The 14599-nt window shown below is 37.8% G+C and overlaps 1 protein-coding gene across 2 annotated transcripts in view; it reads left to right on the top strand.

Moving 5' to 3' along the window:
* LOC310740468 (uncharacterized protein) overlaps positions 1-12607 on the top strand; it is a 33476-nt gene extending 20869 nt beyond the window's left edge. The window contains exons 3-14 of one of the 2 annotated variants that reach the window (XM_083567216.1): positions 484-3594; positions 3682-3783; positions 3886-3995; positions 4379-4437; positions 4553-4680; positions 5702-5836; positions 6113-6155; positions 6362-6399; positions 6633-6726; positions 8061-8229; positions 9185-9199; positions 10471-12607. In XM_083567216.1, coding sequence (XP_083423342.1) covers positions 484-3594; positions 3682-3783; positions 3886-3995; positions 4379-4437; positions 4553-4680; positions 5702-5836; positions 6113-6155; positions 6362-6399; positions 6633-6726; positions 8061-8229; positions 9185-9199; positions 10471-10605 — 4139 coding nt within the window. In that variant the 3' untranslated portion in view covers positions 10606-12607. The remainder of the gene's footprint in view (positions 1-483; positions 3595-3681; positions 3784-3885; positions 3996-4378; positions 4438-4552; positions 4681-5701; positions 5837-6112; positions 6156-6361; positions 6400-6632; positions 6727-8060; positions 8230-9184; positions 9200-10470) is intronic. The other variant, XM_083567217.1, reaches the window with a different exon arrangement.
* Positions 12608-14599: the final 1992 nt, after the last annotated feature.

Genomic DNA, 14599 nt, shown 5'->3' with positions numbered 1-14599 from the left:
GTGCAGCTAAAAATTAACAAATAAAAAATTCAAGTTTCGTTGTGCCTTCTCAATCACTATTTGTGACATGTTATAGATGTAAGAACCACGTTTAACTAATTTACACCCAACATTCATTATATATAAGGATTTGGTTTAATGTATGTAGATAAATTGACTTTTATGATAAGCTGTTTCAGCTTTTGCATGGCACAAAAAGCTTTTGCATAGAACAAAATCAATTCCACCCTTTTCTGGTGCTGCTGTTTTTTTTTTAAGAAGTAATCGAATTCAGGCCATGTTAATAGCCTAAATGACTATGTAAAGGATAAAAAGACTGTTCTTAATGGCAAAAGAGGGAAAGCTTGGTCTCTGTGCCCCATCTAGGAGTGGCAGGTATTTTCAATATGCAGTAATGTATATTAGCAGCTAATTAAAGAATAAATAAAGAGTGAATTTCAAAAGCACATTTCACTTTTAACTCTATTTATGATCCTCTTTCAGGGACCGGCATAACGCCGACTTATAGCACTACCACAGATGATCCTCACACAGATACACAAGTAATGGACAACACAACCAATTCTGCAGCTACAACAAAAACACCACTGATAAGTACCATGGGACATACAGACCTAAATACCACTATTGATTTTACATCTAGTAACACTACATTTGCATCGACAGATGCGATACATAATAAAGAAACGCCAGTCACCTCAGATGTCACCACTATGCCCTTAGATATCACCAATACATCCTCAGATGTCACCACTGCACACTCAGATTTTACCACTACACCAACAACAAGCATTACTAATGCACCCACAAGCGTCTTCACATCCTCCTCAAATGTCACTTCTGCACCCTTAATTGATACTACTACACTTGTCAGCAGTACGCCCATAGATGTTTACACTACACTCACCAATGTCACCACTACAACCTTAAATGATACCACTACACACGTAGATATTACCACTACACATTCAGATGCCCCCACTACACCCTTAATTACCACTATGACCTCAAATGTTACCAGTACAGATTCAAATAATTCCACTATACCTCCAAATGCTACCACTACACCCATAAGTGTGTACACTACCCCCCCAAATGCCACCATTACATCATCAAATGAAACTACTACATTAAATGTCACAACCCCCACACCAGACATCTCTACAAACTCATATGTCACCACTTCACCCGCAAACATTACCACTATACCCTCAAATGTTACCCCTACACCCTCAGATATCACCACTACACCTGCAAGCATCACGACTATACCCTCTAATGTTACCACTACACCCTCAAATATCACCACTACACCCGCAAACATCACCACTATACCCTCGGATGTTACCACTACACCCTCAAATGTCACCAGTACACCCACAAATGTCACCACTACACCGTCAAATGTCACCACTATACCCTCAGATGTCACCACTATACCCTCAAATGTCACTACTACACCCTCAGATGTCACCACTACACCCTCAAATTTCACCACTATACCATCAAATGACACTACTACACCCTCAAATGTCACCACTACACCCTTAAATGTCACCACTATACCCCCAAATGTCACCACTATACCATCAAATGACACTACTACACCCTCAGATGTCACCTCTATACCCTCAAATGTCACCACTACACCCTCAAATGTCACCACTGTACCCCCAAATGTCACCACTATACCATCAAATGAATCCACTACAGCCTCAAATGTCACCTCTATACCCTCAAATGTCACCACTACAACCCCAAATGTCACCAATATACCCCCAAATGTCACCACTATACCCTCAAATGACACTACTACACCCTCAAATGTCACCACTACAACCTCAAATGTCACCACTATACCCCCAAATGTCACCACTATACCATCAAATGACACTACTACACCCTCAAATGTCACCAATATACCCCCAAATGTCACCACTATACCCTCAAATGACACTACTACACCCTCAAATGTCACGACTACAACCTCAAATGTCACCACTATACCCCCAAATGTCACCACTATACCATCAAATGACACTACTACACCCTCAAATGTCACCACTATACCCACAAATGTCACCACTATACCATCAAATGACACTACTACACCCTCAAATGTCACCTCTATACCCTCAAATGTCACCACTACACCCTCAAATGTCACCACTGTACCCCCAAATGTCACCACTATACCATCAAATGACACCACTACACCCTCAAATGTCACCTCTATACCCTCAAATGTCACCACTACAACCTCAAATGTCACCACTATACCCCCAAATGTCACCACTATACCATCAAATGACACTACTACACCCTCAAATGTCACCAATATACCCCCAAATGTCACCACTATACCCTCAAATGACACTACTACACCCTCAAATGTCACGACTACAACCTCAAATGTCACCACTATACCCCCAAATGTCACCACTATACCATCAAATGACACTACTACACCCTCAAATGTCACCACTATACCCCCAAATGTCACCACTATACCATCAAATGACACTACTACACCCTCAAATGTCACCTCTATACCCTCAAATGTCACCACTACACCCTCAAATGTCACCACTGTACCCCCAAATGTCACCACTATACCATCAAATGACACCACTACACCCTCAAATGTCACCTCTATACCCTCAAATGTCACCACTACACCCTCAAATGTCACCACTGTACCCCCAAATGTCACCACTATACCATCAAATGACACTACTACACCCTCAAATGTCACCTCTATACCCTCAAATGACACCACTACACCCTCAAATGACACCACTACACCCTCAAATGTCACCAATGTACCCTCAAATGTCACCACTACACCCTCATATGTCACCACTACACCATCAAATTACACTCCTACACCCTCAAATGTCACCTCTATACCCTCAAATGTCACCACTACACCCTCAAATGACACCACTACACCCTCAAATGTCACCACTACACCATCAAATGACACCACTACACCCTCAAATGTCACCACTACACCCTCATATGTCACCACTACACCCTCAAATGTCACCACTATACCCTCAAATTTCACCACTATACCCTCAAATTTCACCACTATACCCTCAAATGTCACCACCACACCCTCAAATGTCACCACTATACCCTCAAACATCACCAATATTCCCTCAAATGTGACCACTACACCTCCAAATGTCACGGCTACAACATTAAATGGCACAACTACACCTACACCTACCACTACACCCACAACAAACAGCACCGCTACATCGAATGTTACCAGTAAACCCACACCAAGCCCCGCTACTACAACCAGAAATCTTACCACTACACCCACAACAAACAGCACTGCTACATCAAATGTCACTGCTACACCCACTCCAGGCATCACTTTTACAACCAAAAATGTTACCACAACAAGCAACACTACTGCAACATCGAATGCCTCTGCTATACCCACTCCAAACATCACAAGTACAACCGCAAATGTTACTACAGCACCCTCAACAACTGAAAACAACAGCAGCATCAATACATCGCAGAGCACCGTCACCCCTGTGCCTCCAGTATCGACTACTAACACAATCATCATACCAGGTGTGTAATCTTGCTTCTCCGCCTTTATTCAATGGGTTACACTTATCTTAGAAACGATTTTTCACTCTCTTTCTCTCTGTTATGTAGCTACCTGTCCAGAAATGCAATGTCCACCCCTGAGCATGTGTGCTAACTCTGTCTGTCAGTGTCTGGCTGGAACATACATGTCACAAGGCCTGTGTATAGAGGGTAGGTGTCAGAGGACAAGAAATTAGAGAATAAGAATTATTCTTTATTACAATTCCAGTGTTTGATGTAACTACTGTATATCTCTGTCTTTTTTATTTTCAGCAAAAGTGTTTCCAGGATTGCTGCATTTTCTGTCAATAGAGTTTAAACCAGAAATGAGTAATCATACCTCAGAGCAATTTCGTACGACATCGGATAGGATCGTTCAACAGGTGAGCCAGTGATAAATTCCATGCATCACCCTTTATTTGACATATTACTATAAATGACACAACTACACCCCTTAAATGTCACAATGATATCATGCCTTCACCCTTAAATATCACCACTCTACCCTAAAATATCACCACCCCACCCTCAAATATCACCACTCTACCCTCAAATATCACCACCCCACCCTCAAATGCCACAACTTTACCCTGAAACGTCAACACTATACCTTTGAATGCCACTACTACACCCTCAACTGCCACTGCAACACCCTCAAATGTCCTCATGTTCAGGGTACTATATTTGTAGTAGTTATAGTTATTAAATAGTTATTGAATTGGGACTGTATTGTTTCTCTTTCTCTCTCTTTTGTTCACGTTTCCAGCTGAAAAGCGTTTTCAGTTCAAAACAAGGCTACATAACTTCGACAGTTTTGACACTAACGTAAGTGTCCTCTCAATTCTCTCTACACTTTAACCATCTTCCCTGACAACCATTATAACTCTGAATGCTGACTTCAGTGTACAATCTAATCATGTGTGTGTATGTGTGTTTGCAGTGCGGGCAGTGTGGTGGCTACAGTGAACAATGTGTTTGAACCCAACTCTTTAGCTACCTATAATTCCACAAACCAGGCCATAACGGATGCCATAAAAAACAACATTATCCAAAATGCTAGCTTTACCCGTAAGTTAAACTTAGTCAGACTTACTGTAAATCTTTATTTACATGACAGAAAGTCATTGTGTGCAGTTCGGGGTAACTGCTCAATTGTTGGGCACATCCAATAGAATTGGTTTATGTGTGTTATAAAATACATTGTTAGTGTATGGTGTCTCCATTACAACAAAATCAATCAGTTTTCATAATAAAATGATCCAGTGTTTATCAATTCTTACACTGTATATACTATATATGGCCAAAACGATGTGACGGCCTGAATAATCACACTCATATGTACATGTTAAACATTCTATACCACTTTATTGTTATGATAAGCTTCACCCTTCTGTGAAGGGTGAAGCTTATTCTGAGAATTTCTTCCTTCCAACCCTCACATACCATGTCTTTATAAAGCTTGCTTTGTATACAGAGGTATTGTCATACTGGAAAAAATTTGAGCCTGAAGGAAAATTGTTCGAATATTACAGCATACAAAGACGTTCTAGACAGTTGCTATGATTTCAAATTTGTAACAATATATAGCTGTGATGTTCCACCTGTAAAAAATTTGAGCACTATACAAAAAAAGATGCATTCAGAGCATCAGCTAGTAATACTGTAAATAGTGTTTATTTGACACACGCGGAAATGTGAACACAATTAATTATAGAATTGAATGTGATTCAGTCTATTAATGATTATTTACGTTAAAAACGTTTGTTAATCAATTCTTTTTGAAGCAAGTATGTGATTTTAACACTTATTATCTAAACTTAAACCGGACCAGTGATAAATTGTATTCGATTTTTGTATATTTTTTTTCCTTAATTTTATTCCTTTCATTTTTAATGGTCTAGAATCTCATCTCATAATCCCAACAAATATATAAGCAGCAAAGCCAAAATGAGATTGATAGACAGACAGACAGACAGACAGACAGACAGACTGGTTTCGATTTGAAATACTGCACATTGAAAACTCTTTCTCTATGCTGACCTTATGTCTTTTTTCACTTTCTTTTTTCCTTGTGTTTGTTTTTGTGTAGCCACAAATCTTTGCGCTCAGAATCCGCCTCCATGTGATGCTGGCTCTACAATATGTAGTAGTGCAAATGGTAGAGCTACATGCTCCTGCATGCCGGGCTACATATTAACTGGATTTTCTGAAAGAATATGTAAAGGTATGTGAACATATGTATGTGTTTGCTTTACTCAAAGCATTCGAAAAGGCATTTAAATGGCTTGAAAATAACTTTTAAATAGTTCGAGAGCCATGACTTGATTACAGTAACTCAGACAACCACTGTTTACATCAGTGGTGAACAGAAAAGCGTTTCCGAAAGCACAAAAGAACAGGGTTTCTTAAACTTCATGCATCCTGCTACCATTTTAACAGTCAAACAAATTCCTTAGATGTCTTCAGTACAGATATAGTGATTTGTGTTTTTTCCCCTCAGCATGTCCCAGTGGCCAGCAAGCAGTGGGCCAAGACTGTGTGCCGTGAGTAACCTATTCTTAAATAAATCTACATTAAGTATCTAATTAGAGCTCAACACATGGCCTGACCTTGTAATGATGTCCTTATGTGGTTGTAACTACTGCCCCCTGGTGCTGTAGTGATAAATCAACATGACAAAGGAATGGCTGGAGCTAATAATGTCAGTCACTGTGCAATGTAACTGTTCAACTATTCATTCATTTTCCAGGTGTGCGTTCGGTTATTCCGGCTTCAACTGCAATGACTGTAAGTTCTTACATTTAGGATATTAAAATGATCTTTGCTATATTAGCTCATAACGCATGCGTAGAGATGCATATGCATGCCTTGAGACCATAGTATCAGTTGTGGAGTGCTTTAACAATAAACAAAATCCTACATTCCTGAGTTTTTAGTGACTTAGTAAAAACATGTATGCTGTTTTATTATGTATATACACTTAAATAAAGGCACTAACACTGTGTTTCTCTTAATGGCAGCTTCGTTGCTGGCATTGGTGGTGGTCGCCGTCGTTTTAGGTGCAATTCTGCTCATCGTTGTTTTGGCCCTTCTAATCTGCTGTGTGGTCTACAGGTGTGTACATGCAAGAGAAAACACAAATTACTACCTTGGAAATCACTACCAAACCATTACCCTTGTTTATCAGACTTCAAAGGAATTAAGGTTATGAGTACCTATATTTGTTTATATATATATATATATATATATATATATATATATATATATATATATATAGAGAGAGAGAGAGAGAGAGAGAGAGAGAGAGAGAGAGAGAGAGAGAGAGAGAGAAATACTGTGCTAGTGTGTTAGTGAATTCCATACTTTGTCTGACTTGCTACACTTCCTTAACGTAATATTAGATGATATAGGTGGACCGTATTTGCCTATGTGGAACATATCAGGTTATACTAATCATATTATACTTATAGATGGAAGTAGGATCAAGAAGGCATTTAAAAAGCAGGATGTTAAATCATCTATCATTATCCTGTGGAATAACTGAGTAAAAAGTATAACGTGTGTTTATTCTTAGCCCTTGAGTAAAACAGATAGCAGTGCATTATAGAAATATGTTCACCTTGTCATGAAATGCGATTGACTTTTTCCAGCTTCACTTTCTGTTACTACTTTCTGCTCAGTCAAACATCCTGTGTTTGCATTTTTACTTGAGTAGCATTAAAGGAAGATGCACTATATGAAAAAAAGTATTTTTGTGCTTCATCCGCAAAAGATTTAACAACAAAATTGGAAGCACACAATTAGTCTTTGGATGTAGCATGAAATTTTCCTTGCACTTGCTCTAGGAGACCCAAACCTATTCCAGCATGACAATGTGCACAAAGCCAGCTCAATAAAAATTTGGTTAAAGTAAATCGGGATGGAAGCTCTTGAGTAGATCCCAGAAGAGTGGAGAATAGTATAACAGCAAATGGGGATTAAATGTGGAATGGGATGTTCAAAATGCACATACAAATCTTATGGTTAAGTATCTATATAGTGTATAGAAAAAGTAAAAGAATGTATGTCAGTGGGTCATAGAAACGCATGATAAATAAAATGTATTTAATACATCAATGAAATTAAATAAAGACAAAATTGTTTTTTCAAAGGAAAGGATGCTGACAAACTAACATTAAATGGAACTAAAAAGCAATACAATTGATGGCTTTGCATCCAGCTCCATCAAACAATTATTATAAATATACATTAAGTGTATGTTTTATTTTTTACATGAACCATCCAAATTTTTCTAAAAAAGAAAATCCTCTTGCTATGCAAGGATGCTTTCAAATTTTCCATTGTTTTATATTGTATGAGTTTGTATATGAACAAGCGGAATATTTACCCAGAAATGGAAAGTCTAATATACATGTTTATTCTGTGTGTGTTTGTTTTTCCATCCATAGGTCAAAGCGCATCTCCAATCACAATAGTCCTTACTCAACAGACTTTGAGACCTGGCGCTCCCATGCTGTTACTCCCATTCCTCGTGCATCTCTCGGCAACAACACGAACTCTGAAGCATACGAAACGGAGAGGCCCTTGCCAGACAGTATCAAACCCAACAACGGATTGGTAAGATCCCACTTGTCTATGTTTGTTTTTTAAAATTCTGCCAGTTAAAGCTCAGCTTACAGTGAAAGGACTTCATTCACATAATCAAGTAGTCACTTATTTATAAACTGATCTATCTGATTGTTCCATAATGCTTCACTCACTGTGATTATGAGGATAACTGATGTGCGCACTTGCTTGTATGTCACCTGCCTTCATATAATGAAAATAATATGAAATTAAGAGAGCACCGCTGCCACCGCCAGTGCACCTCATATTGATTAAGATGATGATGATGATGATGATGATGATGATGATTTATCACAAATCCATATAATTTGCTTTTTTCTAAGTAGAGAACAGACCTTGTATAGCCAAGTGAGATATTAATAGTAAGATTTTAGTAAGTACAGTCTGGTCTAGAAAGCCCCAGCATTGTTTCCATAAAAAAAAAAAAAAACCCATAATAATAATAATAATAATAATAATAATAATAATAATAATAATAATAATCCGCCAAACGTCATTTATTAACATCAAATAATCTGATTATAAATGTCAAAACATTTATTAACAGTTGATATATAATGATATTTGATTTCATTTTGTCTTTAAAAGCTAAAAAAAGAATTGAAATCGTAAAAACAATCTAAGCATTAATTATTACGCCACAAATTAACACAAGTAAATGAGACGATTTTAGGAATCAGGCTAATTTAAATAGGCATCTATAGACATCTAACTGTCTTTCAGGGTTCTCCCAAGTGGACCTTTAGAGAAGATAACACACCTGCTAGAAAACTTGCATGTTTGATGTTTTTTTTTTTTCATAGACCCACTTAATACATTAACCCCCTTTTAAACCACAGTCTGTTCATGTGTGCGTGTGTGTGTGTGTGTTTGCTGTTGCTATGCATGTGATGTCCGTCCTGCTTTGCCTTGCATGTCCCTCAATCCGTCCGTTATGATGTTTTAGAAGCTAAGAGGAAAGGTAAGAGAAGCCATAGCCTTATCTGCTCATCTCCTCTCTTGACCGGCCCAATCAAAAAGGTTTTGGGTGTGCATGTGTGGCTGCCGGTGGTGGTGTTGGACTTCCTATTTCCTAATTGGATATATTTCCTACTCTTCCCATAAGGCCATATAGCGCAAAATAGGTTTAACAGAAATCAAAGATTGTTGCTACGTTCACCTTAAAAGTTTATTTCAAAAAACAGATTTGTTTATGAACAAAACATCAATACTTCCATATCACATGCCATAAACTCACAGACACTATGGTTCTCAAGTCTTGTAAGTCATTGACCAATAAAGAAAGCTAATAGAGTATTCTTAACAGCTTCATCATATTTCTATTGTTAGTCTATCTACTTCCAGTCTCAGTACTGAATTGATGCTAGTCAGCTGTATTGCTAGCTTGTGGAAGTGCTGCAAAAGTAATGGTGAATTTCCTACTCCTAGAGTTCTGAGGTAAAAATTTTATCCCAGCTGTATCCAAGCCCACAAGTCATGACACAATGTTAGCATTGTTCAATACACTCATTTTATAGTAAGTTTCAAAGATGTCTGAAGAAAGTTACTAATAGTTTTGTGTCCCCTGTCATGCTTTCTAAACCTATAATATACTTAACTAGCTGGCTATGTTGTTAGCCTGCAAAAAATATATACAAATGCTAAAGCTGCTTCAAAACAGCTTTGTGCTAACTGTGTATCCAAGAAGTGTTCACATGAGTATCCCAGTTCATGAGGTGTTGACATGTAATAATAATTATAATAATGATAATCAAAATAATATGCATTTAAGTAGAACTTCAGTGAAGTTTGACGAGTCTTTTGTTAAGAATTTAGTCACACCTGAAAAAAAATTTTGGTATTCCAGATAATTTTATCTTGTTTCTATTGTCATTGTTCCTTCACATTGTCAGTAGAGGCCTAATAGGTATGTATTAGGTAAATAATTCCCTATAGAACTAGTTTGTTTATATAAAAGCACAAATTTACAAATGTACGACTTACATTTGAACATACAATTTATATTTTTATAGATATAGATATACAACATGTCCCACGCTGCTTTGCATGTTTTTCCTCTTAATTATTAAATCAACTGATCAAATGATCAATTTTTTAATTGTGCCATTACAGAATACTTCTGCATGATGGGTTTAGGGTGATATACGAGATAAAAGAAAAATATAATATAGCTTTTTAAGCTTATGGTGTAAAGTGTTGTTCAAATATACTTTGTTGTTGCTTCTCTTTTAGATGGGCTCTTATGACCTCATGCCTTTAGATGACATGAAAACGTTTAAAGGCAAAAATCCTCCTCGCTATTCTTACTTGGTTGAAGGCCACGAAAACCCTTACTTCAATTCAGACGAACAAACGCCGCAATCCTGAATGGAGCGAGAGCTGAAGACGAGAGGAGAGGACACTGGTTAATAAGTAGAACACTTAAATATAGGAGATAATTACGAGGGGTATAGCTTTTGTTTTTCTTCTTTTTTAACAAATCCGAATATTTTATACTTGTTGGTCCATTTTGTTCTCTATTGAGGAAAATTCTGATCAAGATCATTTTTTCTTTTTTTTCTTCCAATCTGTTTTTTTTTTTTCATCTTTTATTATTTATGTAAAACTGTAAAATGTCTTTTTGCAGCAGATGGCTTTAACATATTGCTAAGCGTTGACCTTACAGCTGCTTTCAGAAAGTCTTAAGCCTCACATTATGTTCACTACTTGGCAATTAATATCTTTGACCCAGACCTTCTTTCCAGCATTCCAGCATTAACTATACTATTTGTAAACACCTGCTCATTAGCTCAATATGTGCATATTCACAGAGTTGGCCCAATTTTCCATTTGAGCATCCTCCACTCTTCTGGGAGGGCTTGTGGAGTGATCATTTAGCCTTAAGATAATTACTGAGATAAGGCAATAATGTCTGGGGTTCAGTCGGTGTATCCCATAGTACCCAAAAGGTGTGGTGTGGGGATTAATTTCAGGGCTCTGTGCAGGACACTTGAGTTCTTCCACTTCAACTCTTTATGTACCTCGCCATGTTTATAGTCAGGTTAGAAAAGATTTGGGGTTTGCATCCTTTTGTTCTAGTAAGGGTTAATCCTAGAGCAACAAAGACATCCTACTGTATACATTGGTGTGCATTTAGTACTTTATTGCAAGAGTTTTTAAGGCCAGAAGATGGGTGTGATGGTCAGGTGTTCACATATTTAAGGCCTTGCAGTGTCTCATGTGTATCATAGTTTATTTGTGAAAATTCCTGCCTGCATCTGGGAATCCTCCTGAAGTGTGTATATGTATGTTTGCAAATCTGACTTCATTTCAGCAGTGACATCATTAGCAATGACAGATAACCATAATAATTGGATTGCATTACTGTTACAATTTAAATAGAAGTGAACTAAATTGGCCCCAGTGAATAAAACCAGATCAGTTCAATGATGGTCTTCAGCATGTACCAGGAAGAAATCAGCCCAACATCTACTTACCAACATTAGTGATCCTGCTGTTGTTTTTGGGTATACACACACAAACACACACAAAAAAAAATTAACAAATGTAAGCAATTTATTCTTAAAAACCTGAGATGATATGGTTTGGCTGATCCCAGACACATAAAATGCATTTAAATAACAACTTATACACTGGGGTTTATGAATGAATCCTATCACCATGTGGTGTCTGCTCTCATTTTGCAATTTTGTATATGATCTTAAACAAAAGCAGGAGATGTTTCCCACTGAAAGGGGAAAATATGCTTAAAGGTGCCTAAAGAACAAGATTTAAATGTAATTTATTTAGCATTTTCTGAATGTCGGAATCCTGCTCACTACTTTGTCGCATCCGATTCAGGACCGGATTTAATCACTGTTTTTACTGTGATGGTGTAATTGTTTTTTTTTTTTTCTTTCATTTTTGTCTTTTGTTCTCACTTGTGCACTTTTTAGAATGCTATAAATAGGGCTTGACAGTATGGAGAAGAGATGACATCACAATGAATGAATACTAATGAAAGGTTGTGATAAAGACTATTTAAGGATATATTGTACAGCCATAGTAACGAGTGACTGTTTAAGAAGGGCTGAGAGCTCGTTGTACAAGGGCTCGTTATTCATTTCTCCAAAGGGACTTGTTTATGTACTAGGGAATTTCTGGTACTTTGTTTCTGTACGCCTCTGAGTGCTCCTTTACACATAGCAACTTTATACACAGATTTCATATATTGCAGTGGCAGTGCCAATAAAGTATATTTTATTTAGACATACTGTATGTATAACATTATTTTTCTTTTATTCAAATGTCTACAGATGTGGTGTTTTTTGTTTGTAATTTTGATGTTCCAAATTAAATATGCAAATGACAAATACATTTATTTAGATAACTAAGTTGTACATTTTGACTTATTTTATGTTCTACAGAATCTGAAATACCACATGTATTCAGTCTTTTTACTTAGTTCTTAATTGAAGCACCTTAAGCAACAATTTCAACCTCGAGTCTTAATTGGTATGACACAAGAAGCTTTGCTCATCTGGATTTTGGGATTTTCTGCCATTCTTTATGGCAAATCCTTTCAAGGGTGGATGGGGAGCGTTGATGAACAGCCACTTTCAGAAGGAAGATGAAGGTGGAAGGAGAACCTTCGGCACAGACGGAGTTCCTGAGCACTGTAGAATAGGTTTTTATTGAGGATATCTCTGTACTTTGCTCCATTCAGCATTCCCTCAACCCTGACCAGTTGCCAACTCCCTGCTGCAGAACAAGTCCCAGAGCATGATGCTGCCACCATTATGCTTCACATTTGAGATGGTTTTGAGCAGGTGATGTGCGGTGCCTGATTTCCTCCAGGCCAGTTCAATCTTGGTTTGATCACAGCAGAGATTCTTGTTCCACACAGTCTGAGAAGCCTGCAGGTGCCTGTTGGCAAACTCCAAGCTGGAAAGTCCATGGGTTTTGCATCAAGAAGCTGCTTCCATCTTGCCACTCAGCCATAAAGCCCATATTGGTGGAGGGCTGCATCAGTAGTTGTTCTGAAACTTTTTCCCATCTCCACGCAGGATCTCTGGAGCTTTGTCAGACCATTGGGTTCTTGGTCACCTCTCTTACTAAGGCCCTTCTCTCCATTTGCTCAGTTTGGCTGGGACTCCTGGTTGTGCCAAACTTCTTCCAGTTGAGAATTATAGAGGCCACTGTGCTCTTGGGAATCTTCAGTACAGCAAATATTTTGTGGCCTTACCCAGATCTCTGCTGTGCAACTATGCCTTTTCTGAGCTCTGCGGGCAGTTCCTTTGACCTTATCACTTGGTTTTTGCTCTAATATGCAGTGTTTGCTGTGGGGCCTTTTATAGAGAAGTGTGTTCCTTTCCAAATCATGTCCAATAAATAAACGCTTTCAGAAGTAGACCAGTCAATGTGTAGAGAAATCTCAGCAACGTTCAAGAGAATTGGGAAGCACCTGAGCTATTTTTTAAATGTTTTTGCAAAGGGTCTGAATACTTATGTAGGTTTGGGTCTCCTGTTTAAATAGATGTAGGTTTGGGCCTCCTAGTTCAAGTGAAGGGTAAATATAATGCTACCACATCCAGTGATATCCAATACAATTGTGTGCCTCCAATTTTGTGGTAACAGTTCTTATGTCTTATCACAAACACAAAAAAGAACAAGTTTAAATAATAAAATAATGACACACTGTACTTTTTTTATCTGTTTCTAGCTGCATTTAATGTTGTGGAACCTCCATTTTGATCACTTATCTATAAACAGTCATTCCCTCACTAATGTCTATGTTTTTTTATATTCAGGACTGTCATGCAACTATTCACTGAATTAAGGTTTGATATGACAGTATTGCATATTTTTTTTGCTGTTTGCAGTGAACATAAAAAGTACGTGGTAAGTGGTAAAACAAAGTCAATGTTGTTAGATTTTTAAGTTTCCAGTTCTGTTGATCACTGTGAATTTAGCACAAAATAAATAGGTTCATTTTTTTTTTTTTAATGAGGCTCTTAGGCATTTAGGTCCTACTAATCCAGGCATGAAATTATAACAGAAACTTCAGCACACACACACACACACACACACACACACACACACACACACACTCCACCAGACCATATTATATCTTCCTGTGCAGTAAATCATCCAGGCACTCTGGAGATGAGATTTCAGTCTCCGTCTTGGCGTCCAGCCCAGTTATAAATGCACTCATATACAGTGTACAGAGCGTTCCTTTAAAATGACAGTGTATGTGCTTTCTTGCTGCAAAACTGGGATCGAAAATTCACTTCACGAGTCTCTGAGTCAGCTTTCCTGAGCTCTGCTTTTGTCTGAGTCAGTAGGGTTGCTGTATCACATCTCCATGATCCCTGATATG

Source organism: Silurus aristotelis (genome assembly GCF_946808225.1).
Source record: "Silurus aristotelis genome assembly, chromosome: 17".
Lineage (NCBI taxonomy): Eukaryota > Metazoa > Chordata > Actinopteri > Siluriformes > Siluridae > Silurus > Silurus aristotelis.
Note: the sequence above shows the minus strand (reverse complement) of the source record. Positions and strands in the feature narration are given on the sequence as shown.